Source organism: Tasmannia lanceolata, unplaced genomic scaffold (assembly GCF_043159265.1).
Source record: "Tasmannia lanceolata isolate RefF3 unplaced genomic scaffold, GAP_Taslan_0.1 ptg000002l, whole genome shotgun sequence".
In the NCBI taxonomy this organism is placed as follows: Eukaryota; Viridiplantae; Streptophyta; class Magnoliopsida; order Canellales; family Winteraceae; genus Tasmannia; species Tasmannia lanceolata.
This window is the reverse complement of record NW_027518679.1, coordinates 58,312,477-58,331,883: the sequence shown is the minus strand read 5'-3', so window position 1 is coordinate 58,331,883 and position 19,407 is coordinate 58,312,477. Positions and strand designations below refer to the sequence as shown.

At 43.5% G+C, this 19,407-nt stretch overlaps 1 protein-coding gene across 1 annotated transcript; it reads right to left on the bottom strand.

Annotated features, from left to right (window-relative positions):
- Positions 1-13,050: 13,050 nt before the first annotated feature.
- Positions 13,051-17,819, bottom strand: LOC143845548 (uncharacterized). Its single transcript, XM_077353929.1, has 5 exons — positions 15,651-17,819; positions 14,501-15,563; positions 13,681-13,795; positions 13,351-13,587; positions 13,051-13,159 (listed from the first exon to the last, which is right to left on the bottom strand). Exons 1-5 carry the CDS (start codon positions 17,817-17,819, stop codon positions 13,051-13,053), a joined length of 3,693 nt encoding a protein of 1,230 aa, XP_077210044.1.
- Between the last annotated feature and the right edge of the window lie 1,588 nt (positions 17,820-19,407).

Sequence of the window (19,407 nt, the reverse complement as noted above, 5' to 3'; positions counted from 1 at the left end):
CCATCCATTTGATGGGCCACAATTTAAATATGTTGTCCCAAAAAACATTTCCATTGGATTATCCCAACCCTCCAATCTATAAGGTTTCCATAATATGCAGTTCTTTATAGATCGTGGCGCTAGGAACATCCTATTGAAATGATGTTTTAGGCACAACCTATTTACGTTGTGGCCCATCAAATGGACCGGTTGGATAATCCTATGGTGAAAGCCGTACAGTACGTTTTGAAAAATGCTGGACTACACATGACCTATATATTATACGTGATATGACAACTCTTGACCAAGAGACTTTATGAGGAAAACCTACCTCTATTGACTAGCCTTTTTCTCAGCATACATAGCAACCACTAGGGGTGTCAACAGATCCACCTATGTCACAGTCACGATCTATTCAAATTCCTTATCGGTCGGGTCGGAGTCGGATCCCACTTTCCACGTCATGATCACGATCCATTTTAATTCGGACCGTCCATCGGAGTGTCCTATTATGTCCCACTAAGCTAAGTAAACAATTAATTTTTTAAAAAAGAGATAGAATGGCAGTCCACTATTAGTGTGTCTCTATGCATTTTCTTCAACTAAATTAAAAATTTATCTATGTTTAATTTATGTGTATAATAATGCTTGCAAACAATAAAACTAATCAAAATTGCATACACAAATATAATGTATAGGGATTTGCTAAACTCCATCGCAAAAGGCTTTTGACCCGCCACCTCTTGAATGGAGACAAAAGCTATTGTCTTCATTAACGAGCTGGTCTGATGTGCAACAGGCGAAAAGCCTTTTGCGATGGACGCTAGCAATTCCTTAATGTGTAACTATTATCAAAGAATATGATACATAAAGAACAAAACCCCTCTGTGGACCCCGATCCTGAGGACGAATGTGGCGAGGGACACGAGGTCCCCCGTCGATCCTCAAAGATCTCCACAATGTGAAGGAGAGCTCTACCCAGGAACTCTCGAAATGGTGCCACTCACAGCATGCGTGGCGATGTAAATGAGATACCTCTCGATTCAAGGACTAGCCCGAAACCGAGATGTACCTATAACAAAGAAGAGTCGCCATCCAGGGAAGTAGGCCCTGGATCCCATGAAATACTCTGTTGCAACGGATAACCAGAGATACAAAAGTTCGTGCCTGATGACGAATGGGGAAGGTGTTAAGCGCCCCCAATTCGCCCAAGTGCAAACACCTGGTCTCTTATGCCATTTTTAATTAATTTTGAAGAGTTTTGGGCTAAAATCATGTGAAATGGGAACGAGTATCCCCGAGAAAACGTCTATCTATGCATGCATGACCCGGGGATGGGCAGAAGAAAATAAACATCCAAATCCTAACTCACCGCATCTAATCCTAACCCATCACATCTAGGAAAGCAATAACATCCGCATGCACAACTACAGCTAAGCAAGTAATATCAGATATGATAAGCAGAAAAGCGGTAAATATCTACAGCTAAGCATATGATCATGATAAGTAAGCCAATAAATGTCACAGCTAAGCAAGTAAATAAGAAGGTGAAACTAAACGCACAAGGAACAAGCAAGCTGAAAGTAAACACACACGGAACCAAAGACAAACACATGATAAGCTAAAAGACGCGAGGAAAGAAAGGAATCAGAAAATAGACGGTATGCGCAAACCCAGGATGCCAGGGAAAAGAAAATGGGACATACGATAGACTCAGGGAGCGATTCTAAAGGAATCGAGCTCAGTGATCCTGATCCGCTAAAATCGGATAAGTCTCACGATCGTCATAGCCTATCGTTGGGCTCAGCGAGGACAGTCCCTGTGAAGGGACCACGCTACGTCATCGCCCGTCCCAAAACCCGATAAAACATCGGAAAACCGATAACGCCGGCAAACCACGATCAACATCGGAAATGAAATGAAAAGAAGGCTCCGAGTGACCTGGCAATCACCATCCTTGCCGATTTTGGTTTTTGCATTTTTGAGAAAAAGCTTGAAAGATATTTTTAGATGCTGAAATGATTTTATGAAGGATTTAAATGATTTTATTGAAAAGTTTGACTGAACTTGGGATGACGATCCCAAGCTGCCTACGTACCCTGTGAAAAGGGATCAAGCCAACGTAGTTCGAAACAGCTTTTCGAAAAACGCTTTTGTTGCTTTTTTGATGTTTTTGGTTTTTTTTGTTATTTGATTTTTATGTATTTTTATCCATTTTGATCGAAAGGGGGTTGTAGACACCCCATTTTGACCGTGCCCTAAACCCTTCCAGTTTTGCAAAAATCCCCATCAAATCAATGAGTTAGGGTCCCAAACTTAACCCTAGGCTAGCTTTGGGTCCCAGCTAGGTCCCCGCAAAATTTCGTCGAAATCCGATCGCGTTTGCCTAGCAAACGAGCTAAGACGGTGCTGTAGTGTAAATGCGCAGAAGGGGGGTGATTTATCCTGGGTGGGGCCGAACCTGGACCGAATGGGACAAAGGTTACGGGCGCGCCTTATCATTTTTGTGCGCCCATCAAATGGGGGTGCGGATATCAACAGGTTATTTTAACCTATATAAAAAAAAATCAAAAACGAAAGGGGGGGAGCTCATTTGCAAAAAAAAAAAGATAGAGAGAGAGAGAGGAAGAGAAGAGCTCATTTATTAAAAAAAAAAAAAAAAAAACTGTGGGTCTTCATGTTTTCTTCTCCGATCGGATCTGCCGGATTTCGGTCGATTTCCGCCTTCTTCTTTTCCGATCATCCTCATCAAAGCTCCGAGCAAGCTCCGGCCACCTCCCGATCCAAGGCCCTAGATCTCATTTCTTCGTAGAAAGATCTCAGATCTGAGATCTGAGATCTGAGATCTGAGAACTCGCTAGCCTTCACTTTTTCCGGCAATTTATGCCGGAATCCGGCAATTAGATCATCATCTCCGGTGAGATTCGGCTGGGAATCCGAACAAATCTGCCAGCATCGCTCAGGTATTTTTTTATTCATTTATTTTTTAATTTTTTTTTATCGTTTCATCATTGCATGTTTGACTGTTCGAAGATTATTAATATTAAAATTGTTGAAATAGTAACAGCTGTTTGAATAGTAATAGGATTAAATTTTTATTTTCGTGCATAGTAAAGCTTGCGTGAACAGTACTAGGTCGATTAATATTATTAAATTATTATTTTCGTCGATTAATATTATTAAATTATTATTTTTGTCGGTGAGTAATTATTGTTTTTTGACCGTAATGATTATTTTATTTAAATTATTATTTTTGTCGGTTATTAATATTATTAAATTATTATTTTTTTTGACCGAGATGATTACTATTAATTAAGTATTATTATTTTTCTTTCGGTGGAATATTTAATTGTTATTTCGTTTCCAATTACCGAGGGACCCGCTGATGTGGGGCCCGCCGATGTGGGACCGCTTGTGTGGGGCCCGCCGATGTGGGGCCCGCCGATGTGAGACCCGCCGATGTGGGACCCGCTTGTGTGGGACCCGCTTGTGTGGGACCCGCTGATGTGGGACCCGCTTGTGTGGGCCTACCAAGTACTATTCAAAACTACTATTCACAGTAGGACCTATCAAGTACTATTCATACATCGGCGGGCCCCACACAAACAGGCCCCACACAAGCGGGTCCCACATCAGCGGGTCCCACACAAGCGGGTCCCACACAAGCGGGTCCCACATCGGCGGGTCTCACATCGGCGGGCCCCACACAAGCGGGCCCCACACAAGCGGTCCCACATCGGCGGGCCCCACATCAGCGGGTCCCTCGGTAATTGGAAACGAAATAACAATTAAATATTCCACCGAAAGAAAAATAATAATACTTAATTAATAGTAATCATCTCGGTCAAAAAAATTAATAATTTAATAATATTAATAACCGACAAAAATAATAATTTAAATAAAATAATCATTACGGTCAAAAAACAATAATTACTCACCGACAAAAATAATAATTTAATAATATTAATCGACGAAAATAATAATTTAATAATATTAATCGACCTGGTACTGTTCACGCAAGCTTTACTATGCACGAAAATAAAAATTTAATCCTATTACTATTCAAACAGCTGTTACTATTTCAACAATTTTAATATTAATAATCTTCGAACAGTCAAACATGCAATGATGAAACGATAAAAAAAAATTAAAAAATAAATGAATAAAAAAATACCTGAGCGATGCTGGCAGATTTGTTCGGATTCCCAGCCGAATCTCACCGGAGATGATGATCTAATTGCCGGATTCCGGCATAAATTGCCGGAAAAAGTGAAGGCTAGCGAGTTCTCAGATCTCAGATCTCAGATCTGAGATCTTTCTACGAAGAAATGAGATCTAGGGCCTTGGATCGGGAGGTGGCCGGAGCTTGCTCGGAGCTTTGATGAGGATGATCGGAAAAGAAGAAGGCGGAAATCGACCGAAATCCGGCAGATCCGATCGGAGAAGAAAACATGAAGACCCACAGTTTTTTTTTTTTTTTTTTTAATAAATGAGCTCTTCTCTTCCTCTCTCTCTCTATCTTTTTTTTTTTTGCAAATGAGCTCCCCTCCTTTCGTTTTTGATTTTTTTTTATATAGGTTAAAATAACCTGTTGATATCCGCACCCCCATTTGATGGGCGCACAAAAATGATAAGGCGCGCCCGTAACCTTTGTCCCATTCGGTCCAGGTTCGGCCCCACCCAGGATAAATCACCCCCCTTCTGCGCATTTACACTACAGCACCGTCTTAGCTCGTTTGCTAGGCAAACGCGATCGGATTTCGACGAAATTTTGCGGGGACCTAGCTGGGACCCAAAGCTAGCCTAGGGTTAAGTTTGGGACCCTAACTCATTGATTTGATGGGGATTTTTGCAAAACTGGAAGGGTTTAGGGCACGGTCAAAATGGGGTGTCTACAGGGGTTTGGCTCAAGAGGTTGCCGTCCGTCATCGCCCTAAACCCGACGATGTGCTCCCAAAATCGATGGGATCCCGAAATGCAAAGAGAATCCCGAGGAACGTATGAAGAGAAGACCCGAAACTGAGGAAAGGAAAGAAACCCCCAACCCTGTAAGAAGCAATGATCCTGAAGAAGGTGGAATCCCTAAACCCTCTAGAAAATCCTAGGACAAGAAAGGGGATAAGAAGGGAAAGGGGTTGGCTCAGGAAAAATTCCGTCATCGCCTAACCCGACGAATTCCGAAAACCCAAAGAAGATATTAAACATTGGTAACAAACCCGAACTCTAATGAATATCCCTAAGACGGGAGGGAGCTTTAGAGATCGGAAATGAAACCTCAAACGCTTGACAAAAACAAAAAAAAATAAAAACACCACATCCCTGTTTTCATCATGGCAAGGATTATAAACCATTGGATTCTCAGATCAAGTGCTCATTTTCTTTCATGTAATACCCAAGGTTACTTTCAAATATGGCATGCAAGTAAAGAAGCTATTATACTGATCTCATTTCTTACTTGATTTCATCTACTCTAGACAAGCAAACACAACTCAGGTGATCAATCAATGGAACTCTTAAACAAATCAATGAAAATAATAATTGGTTGAATACCTGTCAAAATTCGCTGCAAAAATTGCTGACGTAAAATGCTCACTGAAGATGATCGACGGACCCGGAACGGTTGAGGGTGGTATTGGTTGCTGAGTTTTCTGGCAAGCTTATACTGGGATTTCTCCTCCAGTGCTGCACTCGTATTATGCTCGAGACCGAATCTTCTTCTTTTTCCTGGCCACTTGCAGAAACAGCGATCGTGATGGTAGTGGAGACGAAAATGAGGGTATGATTGAGGTAGGTTTGGATCAGGGGAATGGGGGGATGGTCGGCTTGGAAACGGGGGTTCTAAAATAAATAAATAAAAGATTTAGTGTAGAGGGTGAAGAGGCAAAGATGGAAGATGGTGGTGAAATTGAAGGTGGATGGCTGAAGGGAACGAAATGGGTTTTGCTTGAAATTGGGCCCGGGTAGTAGGGGTTAAGAAATGAAAATGGGTTAAGGGTGTGAGATTGAGGTGATAAAGATGGGGTTAGCTTGAATTGGGAAAATGGTTGAGGCCGGTGGCAACGGATTGACCGGATATGGTGATTCGATTTATGATGGCGGTGGTAGAGATGATGGGGAGATGTGAGTGTGGTCGGTTAGGATGTTGACCGGCGGTTGGAGGTGGCTCAGCTGGTGGCGGGAAGAAGGAGAAGAAGAAGAAGAAAAAGGGGAAGATGGTGGTGATGATGGTGGGTGACCGGCCGGATGAGATGGCCGGAGAAGACGAGCCCAACACCCTTTTTCCCTTCTCTCTCTCTCTCCTTCTCTCTCTCTCTCTCTCTGTTTTGCAGAGAAATGGGTTTTCCCCTCTCTTTCTTTTTTTTAGAAGGGTTTTGAAGGGAGGCTGAGGGTGGTGGTTGGGAGATTGATGGTGGCTGTTGAAGGAGAAATGGTGAGGGTGGTGGCGGTTTGGAGAAGATGGAGAGGCGGTGGTGGCCGGCCGGTGGTTGGCCGGGAAATGGATTTGGGGGTGGTGGAATGGAGAAGGCAGATTTGGGTTTCAATTTTTGAAGGTATAGACAAAGGGGTTTCGGTTTTTTGAGGTGAGGAAGGTGAAGGTGGAGGATGGGAGGGGATTTTCGAAGGGTGGTGTTAGGGTGGAAATAGGTTTTGGGTTTTGGGTTGGAGGTTGAGGGTGGTGGCTGGTGGTGGCGCCGTGGAGAAAGAGGTTGGAGTGCGGTGGTGATTGGTGGTGGTGTCCTTCTCCTTCCTCTCTCTGTTTTTGTTTGTTTTTTTTATTTTATTTTTAATGGTGGTGCTAGATTCCGGTGGCCAAAATTGGAAGAGGGATTGGAAGGAGATGGTTTAGAGGGAGGTGGCTGTGATGTAGATGGTGGTTGATAGGCTAGGGTAGAGTGGTAATGGAGGAGAGAGAGATGGTCGGAGGTAGGTCACCGGATTCCGGTGAGATTGCCGGAATCCATGGAGGCTGAGGAAGGTGGTCGGATTGGAGATCAAGATAGGGTTTGAAGGGATACTTGATGGTGGAGGGAGGGGATGTAGGAGTTGAAGAGAGTGATGGTGATGGTGGAGGAGGTTGAGGGTGGCGGTGGAAATGGAAGAGTTTTTCCTCCCTTTTTTTCAGCTCCCTCCCTGTTCTCTCCTTTAGAAAAATTTTGGCCCCCCTCTCTCTACCCACGAGATTTTCCATTTTTTATAGTTAGGGTTGCCACCCTCCTCTAATCTCAGCCATCCATTTCCTACCTTTCTTGATCCTATGGCCTTTGATTCCTTATCCCTCTTGCCCTAATTCTATCCTAGGAACCCTAGAAATCTAGAGTGTCTAGTTGATCTAAGCCCTACACCTCACTTCCTTAATCCAATGGCCCATACTTGTGGCTTGTAGAGAAAGAAATGCAAGCTTCCAAAAATGCCCTCCTGAGAGGAGGATTTTACACTTTTATCCACATCCCTATTACCCCCTTTTTCTTCTTCTTCTTTTGCTTTAATGGGCACCCATGCTCGGCTATCCCACCCGCTTTTTATAAAGAGCAACATATATTTGCCCTCTCTTCTTTCATGGGGCAGCCCCCATCTAATGAATTCTATATTATTATTTTTGCAACAAGGGGTGGTTTTGGGCAAAGGAAGGGATAAAATATATCATTACTTATCCTTTGCAATGATTTGAGCACAATTATATTTTAATAGTCGCACTAACTCGTCTGTCCCTCTTCCTTAATTAGCTTGCGAGGGCCATCCTGGGAAATGTGATACCCCCTTAATAGCTCCTTAAACACTACGACAGGGCGAGTTAGCGAAAAAAAAAATCAAAATATTGTACGCGGATAAACACTAAAACTCAAGAAACCCAATGGAGTGCCACTACCAAAACCAGGGGTCCTTTGCAACTCTTTCAAACTTTTACGAAAATGAGAAAGAGGATCAGGGCAATTTGAACGGAGGAATGCAATGGGGTTCAGAGATCACCCAGGCTTTCAAACGATTTCCAAAATATATGGAAATGGGCATTTGTAGATTTTTCAAAAATTTTGAGATTCAGTTCCGGGATCTCGACTCAACTTCGGGATTGGGATTTTATTCAATTTAGAGAATTTATTCGATTTTGGGGAAAATGGTCTTGTCAAAATGGGGTGTCTACAGATGCCCCTCTTTGGCAGAGGGCGCTTGTCGCACGAATGCCAAAGCTGAAGAGACAACACATTTTGATCGGCCCAAAATTTCAAATGAAAAGATACAAAAGGGATTGGATTTTTTTATTGAATGGCAATTTGGACTTTGAACACTCAGGCGGAACCCACACGCACTGAAGATGAGGCTGGAATAATCAGGCGGAACTTTCATGCCCTGAAAAATAGAATTTTTAGTTAGGCGGGACCTTCGCGCACTAACGGAAGATTTGGTTAGGTGAAACCTTCACACGCTAACCACAGGGAAGCTTTGCTATGCGGAACCCTCACGCAGTAACAAGCAATGGAAATTTGTTGTGTGGAACCCTCACACAGTAACAAAAGGTGGAACTTTAATTAGGCGGAACCCTCACGCACTAATCGAAGGGGAAAGCTTTGTTATGCGGACCCTCACGCAGTAACAAGCGACGGAAATTTGTTATGTGGAACCCTCACACAGTAACAAAAGGTGGAATTTTAATTAGGCGGAATCCTCACGCACTAATCAAAGGGGAAAGCTTTGTTATGCGGACCCTCACGCAGTAACAAGCGACGGAAATTTGTTATGTGGAACCCTCACACAGTAACAAAAGGTGGAATTTTAATTAGGCGGAATCCTCACGCACTAATCAAAGGGGAAAGCGTTGTTATGCGGACCCTCACGCAGTAACAAGCGACGGAAATTTGTTATGTGGAACCCTCACACAGTAACAAAAGATGGAATTTTAATTAGGCGGAACCCTCACGCACTAATCAAAGGGGAAAGCGTTGTTATGCGGACCCTCACGCAGTAACAAGCGACGGAGATTTGTTATGTGGAACCCTCACACAGTAACAAAAGGTGGAATTTTAATTAGGCGGAACCCTCACGCACTAATCAAAGGGGAAAGCGTTGTTATGCGGACCCTCACGCAGTAACAAGCGACGGAAATTTGTTATGTGGAACCCTCACACAGTAACAAAAGGTGGAATTTTAATTAGGCGGAACCCTCACGCACTAATCAAAGGGGAAAGCGTTGTTATGCGGACCCTCACGCAGTAACAAGCAACGGAAATTTGATCGAGGAGTAAAACTCTTATGAAAAGATTGATACTCTCCTGCTTTTGATTGATTGATTGATTTGAATTGATTGATTTGGATTGATGGATTTGGATTGATTTCTTTGGAGATTACTTTGTCTCTCCAAAGAAGCGGGAACTTTTTTTTTTTTTTTATGCTTGTTGGATTGATTGATTGATTTGGATCGATTGATTGATTCAGATTGATCCCTTTGGGAATTGCTTTGTCTTTTGCCGAGAAAATAGGAGTGCGAGTTCCTTGCTGAGGACCAGACTCTCATGATTTCCTGGGATTTTGGATATTGACCATTTTTTAAAGAATTGGGTTTTGCTGGGGATTGAATGCTTTGAGCAGTTGACATCGAACTCTCTGGGAGGTAGATGCTAGACTCCATTGGGGACTAGCCTTGCTGATGAGCTGACTATAGAGTAGGCTTAGCCGAGGAATTTGGAGGTCTGACTCGAGATGTGCTTGAGCCTCTCTCATCTCAACTTGCTGGAGACATTGGTTTATTCTGATTGTCCTTGCGGATTTGACAGCTTTTATGACTTGGCGTGATTTGCCAAGTCATAAAAGATGCCCCTAGTTATTTCATACTTCCATGACTAGAGTCTTAATAAAGCAATACAAATGCAGGGAAACAAATATTTCATTTCATGAATATTGGATTTACAAAACTCTGTGTGTAGAGGAAACATGAAAACCATAAGATCAATTCTGCCTGAAAGGTCTCTTTCAAATCTGCCAGCTGACAAAATCTCAATAGGCCCGATAGCTTGCTATTCTTCTGAACCTTGCTCTGATTTAATCTGTCTTCCGGAGAAGCAACTTCTTGCTTTGGTGCCTGCCACCCCAGCTCTGGGAAAGGTACTGACCATACAAGACCGGGGAGATTTTGACTTGACACGCGACATACATCGACAAGTGACAAGTAAAAGACATTGACAAGCACAAGACTTGGATTTCAAGAAAGACTCAACTTGCTTCTTGACCTGACAAATATTTTAAATGGTGAAGGTCAACAACTCTTAGAGTGCATCGAATACTATGCTTAAAAGTGATTCATTCCCTGCTCGGTATTACCGTCATGGGCATTAAACCCCTTTGATTGCTTAGTCTTAAATGCCCCTAATTTAGAGGAATATCAAAGTAAGCCATGCTGGCACTATTCAGACTTTGATGATGCCATTATCGGGTTACCAGTCTTGTCTGCCTCCAATTGTTCAGCTCCTTGAGAAGTCACTGCCACTGACCAGATTGCCATTTTCAAGTTTTCAATCTGGCGGACCGCTTGCCTTAATTTTTGCCTGAATTGCTCTTGCGAGTTTTCAATCCAGCAGGCTCACACCTTGATTTTTGCCTAAGCCGCCCTTTCGGGTTTTCAACTTAGCAGGTGAATGACCATAACTTTTGCTTAGATCGCCCTTGTGGGTTTTCAATCTAACGGGCCTTCAGACTCCATTTTTTTTTTTATTATTTTTTTTTAGCCACAAACCTTTGCCTATTGCACCAAAAGGACTTTTTAGGTAGGTTAGGGTTTGAAGGACCGGAGTTTTGGTAAGTTTTCCAAGGTTTCGACCGAATCCGGACTAGCCAGACTGCCTACGTACCCCCAAAGGATGAGGATCAGGTCGCGCGTAGTTCAAGGCACAAATGCCCTTAGTTTATGGGTTATGAAGATAGAATGTTTTGATTTTGTGTAAGCTCAAAAGGGTTTTGCAAAGGATTCTTTTGATATGTTAAGTAAGGATTTTTAGTTTGAAGCTCTGGTCGGCCAAGGAAGGCCTTCTGGTGCCTTAAGCATAGTATTTCTTGAGTTGGTCAAGGTTTGTTGGCTCTATTAGTTTTTCTCCATTTTCATCGAGGAGTCTGACGGCTTTTCCAGGCAGGACTTCGTCAACAATGTATGGACCTGACCATTTTGGCTTGAATTTGCCCCTGGGATCATATACCGGTGCCCGGAAGGATTTCAGAACAAGATCTCCTTTCTTGAGGTCTCGAACTCGAACTTTCTTGTTGAAGGCTCTCTCGACACGGCGCTGATACCCCTGAACATGGTACAATGCTTTCAGCCTCTTTTCGTCAATCATTTGTAACTCTTGATGTCTAGCTTGAGCCCAAACAGATTCTGGCAACCCCGCTTCCATCATCACTCTCAAGGAGGGAATTCGCAGTTCAACAGGCAAGACAGCTTCCATTCCGTACACCAGAGAATAGGGAGTTGCACCTGTAGAGGATCTGATTGACGTTCTATAGGCCCACAAAGCATACGGGAGCTTGTTCGACCAATCTTTGTAAGTCACGGTCATCTTGCTGATGATTACTTTGATGTTTTTGTTAGCAGCTTCAACAGCTCCGTTTGTTTGGGGTCTATATGGCGAAGACTTATGATGCTTGATCTTAAACTCCTCACACAGGCGCGCTACCTCCTTCTTGAAATGGGACCCATTGTCTGAAATTAGTTCATGTGGTACTCCATATCTGCAAATGATATTCGTTCTGATGAACTTCGCAACAGAAGCCGAGGTCAATGATGCATACGAAGCAGCTTCTATCCACTTTGTGAAGTAATCAATGGCGACCAGGATATACTCATGGCCGCTAGAAGACTTCGGACTTATCTTCCCGATGATATCTATTCCCCATACTGAGAACGGCCACGGTGAAGTAAGAGAATGCAACTGAGAAGGCGGCACATGGATGAGATTGGCGTAGACCTGACATTTGTGACATTTCTTCACATAGGCGTAGCAATCTGCTTCCATTGTCGGCCAGTAATAACCAAGTCTGAGAATCTTCCTTGACAGCATCTTTCCGTTCATATGCGGTCCACAGACTCCTTCGTGTGTCTGCTCTATGAGTTCAGCGGCTTGATCCTCATCTATACACAAAAGTTGGATTCCATCGAACGACCTTCTGTACAACTCTTCACCACAGATGACAAAGTTAGAGGCCATTTTCTGAAGAGACCTTCGCTCTTTTCCTGAAGCTTCCGGCGGATGTCCTTTGCCTGAGATGAAGTTTTTGATATCCGTGTACCAAGGCTTGCCATCTGAACACCTCGCTGCTATTTCAATAGCGTTAACATGTGACGGGGCCCATTGAAGTCGTACTTCTAATGGTTGAACCTCCATTGTTGCAGAAATATCAAGCATCGAAGCCAGAGTAGCTAATGCATCCGCAAAGTGATTCTTCGTTCTGGACAAATGAGTGAATGTGATATTTCCGAATTTTCTGACCAGAGACTCTAGGTACGTATTATACGGGATCAACTTATCGTCTCTTGTTTTCCAGTTTCCGTTAGTTTGGCAGATAATCAAAATTGAGTCCCCGAATACATCTAGGTCCTGAATGCGCAAGGCTATGGCTGCTTCCAAACCTGAGATACACGCCTCGTATTCTGCCATATTGTTTGTGCACTTGAACTGAAGTTTGATGGATATAGGGATATACTCTTTTCTTAGTGACACCAACACCGCCCCCACACCTTGGCCTCGATTGTTGACTGCTCCATCAAAGTACATCAACCACTTTGTGTCTGGAACTTCATCTTCCACAGTCATTATCTCCTCATCTGGAAACTCTGCTTTCAAAAATTCATTATTTTCTGCTGGTGAATCGGCTAACTGTTCAGCTATCACGCGCCCCTTAATTGACTTCTGAGTGACATAAGTGATATCGAACTCGGACAATAACAACAACCACCTGGCGGTTCTTCCGGTGAGGGCTGGCTTCTCGAACAAATATTTCAATGGGTCCATCCGGGAGAGTAGAAGAACCCTATTCGATAACAAATAATGCCTCAGCTTTTGAGTAGCCCAAACTAGTGCTAGACAAGTCTTCTCAAGAATGGTGTACTTTTGCTCGTACTCCAACATTTTCTTGCTGACGTAGTAAATGGCTCTTTCTCGCTTTGACTCCGGGTCTTGCTGCGCTAACATACACCCCATCGCTGTGTCAGTAACAGACAAGTACAGCAACATCGGTTGTCCTGGTATGATTGGTGACAAAACTGGTGGTAAAGCCAAGCACTGCTTGATTTTCTCGAAAGCTTCTTGACACTCTTCATTCCATTTCTTTGAAGCATTCTTCTTTAAGAGCTTGAAAATCGGTTCACAAGTCGTTGTCAACTGTGCAATGAACCTTCTCAAGTACTGGACCTTTCCTAAGAACCCACGGATCTGCTTCTCAGTCTTTGGCGGAGCCATTTCTTGAATAGCCTTGATTTTCTGCGGATCTACTTCAATCCCTCTCTGGCTGACCAAGAATCCCAGCAGCTTTCCTGATGTAACCCCAAATACACACTTATTCGGGTTGAGACGGAGCTTGAACTTTTGGATTCGCTGGAAGAACTTTCTCAATGCCCCTGCATGCTCTTCCCTAGTTTTCGCTTTAACGATCATGTCATCAACATATACTTCGACCTCTTTGTGTATCATGTCATGCAGTAAAGTGGTAGCAGCTCTCTGATACGTTGCTCCAGCATTTTTGAGTCCAAATGGCATAACTCTATAACAATATGTCCCCCATTGAGTGATGAAGGCCGTCTTGATCATGTCCTCAGGAGCCATCTTGATCTGGTTGTATCCTGAGAATCCATCCATAAATGAAAGGAGAGCATGGCCTGCTGTGTTGTCCACCAAGATGTCAATGTGTGGCAAAGGAAAATCATCTTTCGGACTTGCTTTGTTCAGATCTCTGAAATCCACACACATTCTAACTTTTCCGTCCTTCTTGGGCACCGGTACTATGTTGGCTAGCCATTCAGGGTATTCAACAACTTGTATGAAGCCAACATCCAATTGTTTCTGAACTTCATCTCTGACTAGCAAGTCCCACTCTGGTTTCATTTTTCGGAGTTTTTGCTTTTTCGGTCTGGCAGCCGGGATTAGGGGAAGTCTATGTTGAACAATGTCTTCACTTAATCCCGGCATGTCATCATAGGACCAAGCGAAAACTTCTTTGAATTCCTTTAATAGGGCAATTAATTCCGCATGCTCTTCAGGAGTTAATGTTTTGCCAATTCGAATTTCCCGAATTAGGGTTTCATCACCAATATTAATGGTCTCGATTTCCTCTTCGAATGGTTTTGCTCGACGCTGCTCCTCCTGCCTAATCATGTGTTTGATTTCAGGGGGAGTTTCGTCGGCATCCTCATTAGAGGGGGAGTCTTGATTATTATTATTATTAATTTGATCAGATAAAGAAGCAGAAATTGAAGTAGAGACAGGCGAATAAAAAGAAGAGTCTTTTATTTCATTCAAAGAAATCGAAGTTACATCTGTTGACGCGCCTTCAATAGGCTCAGTATTGAAATCTTTAGAAATCTTTACAGACTCATCATCAGACTGTACTATCGTATGAACAGAATCGACAGACTCGACAGACTCGATAGACTCAACGGAAGATGCAATGGACTCTGCATCGGACTGAACAACGGCATCGAAAGACTCCTCATCAACGGGCTCGATCACGACTGTACCTGCATCAAAAGAAACATCAGATAAAGCAAACTCTATTTTTGACTCGGAAATGGACATGTAGCTAGAGACAACAGACTCTTTGATAGAAACAGGACTGTACTGGATGACGACTCGGGGTATGACCTGGGAACTCCAGTTCGTGAGAGGTCCCTCGGCTGGGGTGATAAGGCTTTCAGGATCAAGGATCAGCGCATCTCCTCCGATCATGGCTACAATCGGTAACTCAACCTGGAACAGGGAATTCAGAAGACACGGCTCAAGGATATCAGCCCAATCAACCTCTGGTTCGATCTCATGAATCTGCAAACTCGGGTATTCATCTGGCAGCTCCATATCGAAAAATATCTCAAACCCCGGCAGCTCCTGCCCTGTCAGTTCATCAACCCACGGCTCTGCGAACCCACAGAATGCAAAGTCATCACCCTCTCTGCGGTATTTACCATTTCTGATTAGACTGAATGATTTCATCGGCAGCTCTAGACCCCGGCGTCGGAGCTCGGACCATTTCCGCATGTAATTTCTCATTTCTCTAATCTCATCACGAGAAGGTTCATATCCGAGTCCGAACAACCCTTCATTCTTTCTCATTACAGGCCATTCGACTATCCCTTGATGATTGCGACCCAGACCTGCACCGGGAAGGTACCCCTGTTTACGCATCATCTTTACAACCCGGGGATTAGTGCTGGTGAGGAACAAAATCTCTTCACTCTTTGCTTTCTCAAATGATATGGCTGTGACTTCTACAGAGAACCCGGTCAGACTAACATCATCTTTCTTTTCTGAGGTACCCTCCTGCGAAATTTGGCCTACCTCTAAATCAGGATCACCCTTGACTGTTATCACCCTGTTGTTTCTGATGAACTTCAGTTTCTGGTGCAGTGAGGAAGGGATAACTCCAACCTTATGGAGCCAAGGTCGGCCAAGCAAGAGAAGGAAAGATGCTTTGATATCGAGCACTTGGAACTCTACTTCAAAGATTTCTCCTCCTATCAGAATTTCGGTTGCTAGCGTTCCAATAACATCGCGTCTGGTACCGTCATACGCCAAAATTCCTTGTTCAGAAGGGATGAAGTCATTCGGCCCAAATCCAAGGACAGCAGCAGTGGCTAACGGACATACGTTCAGTGCGGACCCGTTGTCAACTAATACATCTGGAACCTTCTTACCATTACAGACAACAGTGATCTTCAGTGGACGCGTATGATTGTGACCCTCAGATGTCAGATCTTCATCAGTGAAAGAAAGAGTCTTGGACACCCTAGCCATCGCTACCAAACCAACCAGCTCATCAGATGTGATATCTACAGAGACCTGTGCAGCATTCAACTCTCTTAGAACAACTTGACGGTGCTTTGGGGAAGCCATAAGCAAACCCCAAATTGAAATATTAGCCTGGGTCTTTTTGAGTTGGCGTAAAAGACTCTCATCCTCTTCCTCGCAACTCAGCTTGCTCTGCTTCTGCGCTTCTGCGGCTCTTACAACTTCAGCTGGGTTCTCAGCTCTTAACTCGGCGGGTTTGAAAATTCGCCCACCTCGAGTAACATGGCGGACTTCGTCACATTGATCGTTCAAGAAATCAAAGTCATCGTCATCAAAGCTCAGAACATACAGAACCACCTCTTGCACTTCCTCTTCATCACATTGAATGATGTAGGGACCAGCAGAAGACTCAGCATAGTCATCTTCATCTCCGCCCAGCACATAAGGTTTCTCTTCCTCTACTTCTTCAACTTCCTCGCCAAATGCCAAGACAGTCGGTGAATCAGAAGCGATAGCACAAATCAAGGAAGCAGGGTCAAGGATAGGCTCTTCAGTAAAAACTGCCCCAACTGTAGGTGGAGGGCGCGCAGCATGAGCTGGTAATGGATTCCGGGTAGTGTTTGGCATAAATACAGTAATTTTTTTCGCTTCTATCATGTCCTGAATTTTATGCCTCAAGGCCATACAGTTATCTGTTAGGTGCCCTGTTCCCTGATGATATGCACAGTGCTGATCTTCACGCCAATATCTGGGGAGAATAGGTGGTGGAAGTTTCGGTTCTAAGAGAGTGATCTTTTTGTCTCTTAGTAACTTCTTGAGAGCGACAGATAAAGGGTAAGGTAGCGGATCAAAATGCCTTGGCGCTTTCCTCATTGGCTGCTCTGTTTCTGCTACAACTCTTCTCATAGGGCGCGCAGCAACCACATTGCTAACTTCAGGCTTCGAAACTACCATTGGCTTCTTTCCATTCCTCGGATCAAAAGATGACTTCGCCAGAGAACCCTTCAGCAACGCATCTTCAGTTATGGTTCCTGTCTTGATCAAGTGATTGAAATCAGAATAATAATGCGTCGCCATGAAGTGGTAGTACTGCGGAGACAGGTTCTTGACCACAATTTTGATCTGATCTTCTTCAGAAGGGCGGTTAGTCATCTGAGCCGCTTTTCTCCTCCATCTTCTTACAAAAGAGGTAAACGTTTCCTGAGGTCCTTGCTTGATCGCTTTCAGATCCCTCTTCGTAACTTCAATTCCTTCTTCCATTGAAAATTGTTCAACAAACTTGTTAGCAATTTCGTCTAAGGTTCCGAGCTCTTCGGGTTTCAGATGAAGGAACCACTTCTTGGCTACTCCTGCCAGAGACATCGGAAATACCTTAGCGATCTGCTCTGGAGACAGCCCATACCCTTCTAGATTTGAAATGAACGACCTCAGATGACTCCACGGGCACCCCGTCCCATCATATTTATCAAAATCCGGCATTCTGAATTTTGGAGGAAGAGTGACACCAGGGAAGAGGGAAAAGTCAGACATATTTATCTTCTTTGGGCCCTTAACTTGCATGCTTTCAACTTGCTGAGTCAACTTTTCAACTCTATCAACCAATTCCTTCTCTTTGCCTGGCTTGACTGATTGCGGGAGACAGTTCTCCGCTACATACTGCTCGTCATAGAAATCATTTTCAGGAGAAATGACAGACTGAACAAGGCCTGGAATCACATTGGGAGGATTCTGGACGACAGGTTGTTTCGAGGTAGCGGTCCTCTCACTTTTCAACTGAGTAACCTCTTCCTTTAGGGTAGAAACCTCTCTTGTAAGGTTTCTCATCATGTCCCTCATTTCAGCTAACATCTCATTTGACTCGGCCATTTGGTTAAGACAAGGGGAGACAAGTGGAAATACAGCTGGTGAGATAGGTGAAGAAGATCTACGACTTAGTCTCGACGTAGAAGGTTGTCGGGACCAAGTAGGCTGTGAAATGGTAACTTTTTTCGAAGCAATGGCTATTGCTTAACTCAGACTCCTGAAATGGAAGTAAGAACACTAATTTAAATTAAGATAATCAGAAAGAATGTTATGCACAAATTGAAACAAGGGATAATACAAACACATCTCCCCTCTGGGTAAAAACCAGCAGTACAACAATTGTAAGAAGGGTCATGACGGCCCATCAAACCTAAACGGATAACCATCACACTCATGTTGTTTCAGATAAAAATCCGACAGCATAACGGCGTTACAAAATGATCATGGCATGGTAAACTCCTGGTTTATCACTAACACTAGAGCATAAAGTCATACTCAGAAGGTTTTAAATAAGATCCGGCAGCATAACAGCCCCATAGAAGGATCATGGGAAGGTAAGCTCATGGTTCCTCAATAACCCTAAAGAATACCGGTCACACTCAATATATTCTGGGTAAAATCCGGCAGCATAACGACTGTACAAAGAGATGTGATAAGGTAAGTACATGGTTTAGCTACCAGCCTAAAAAGATGATGACCACACTCAGGACATTTAGAGAAAATCCGGCAGCATAACAGCTGTACTAGGGGATATGGTACGGTAAGTACATGGTTTATCAATTACCCTAAAGGATAATGGTTACGCTTAAGGCTTTTTGGAGAAAATCCGGCAGCATAACGACTGTACAAGGAGGGTCTCGGCAACCAAGCATAAAGAATATGCCGATAAGGTCAAGATGAAACAGGGCTCTCAGCAAGAACGCACACTCTGATAGTGATAATGGCAAAGTAGACTCATAATTGGCATGCGGAGCGATCTGATCAAGATCGATCAAAGGATCAAGCTCTGGGAAGAGATCATGGCTATAAAGATAATGATGTGAAACCAATGATCTGATCACAATCCAAAAGACGGATGGACGGGAAAAAGGATTAGATTAGGAAAGAAAACCTAGCTATGAAGCAAACCCTAATCTAGTAATAAATATATGTACATATATATACACCCTAACCAGGGGCACCAACCCTAGTCTAATCTAGCGGAGTCAAGGAAATCTCGACTCATGACAGACAAGTGAGTGTACTCGGACCGCATTTGTAGCCACACGAGGTGAACTACCCTAGTCTATAAATGGGTCAAGGCTCCTAACTCTAGGCTCCACATGTGTAAGCAACACATGTTCATCCCCAAATGAATGCAATATATATATATAAACACGGGCACTTCCTTGTTGGATTTCACTAAGTCAGTATGTATATACATAATATATAAAGCAAAGTAGGGCTCCGGACTCAATCTATCGGGTACTATGCGTATGAACCATACTTAATATGTATAACAAAAGTACGCCCAATGTTATACATAGTATGCTTCATTGCTCATCGGCTGCTGTAAACACAAGTACGCCTAGTGTTTACGGCTGCAGCACCGGCGCATAGCTTGGTAATAGATACAATAATCCCATCCAGGTAATGACTTACCCTCCGGCAT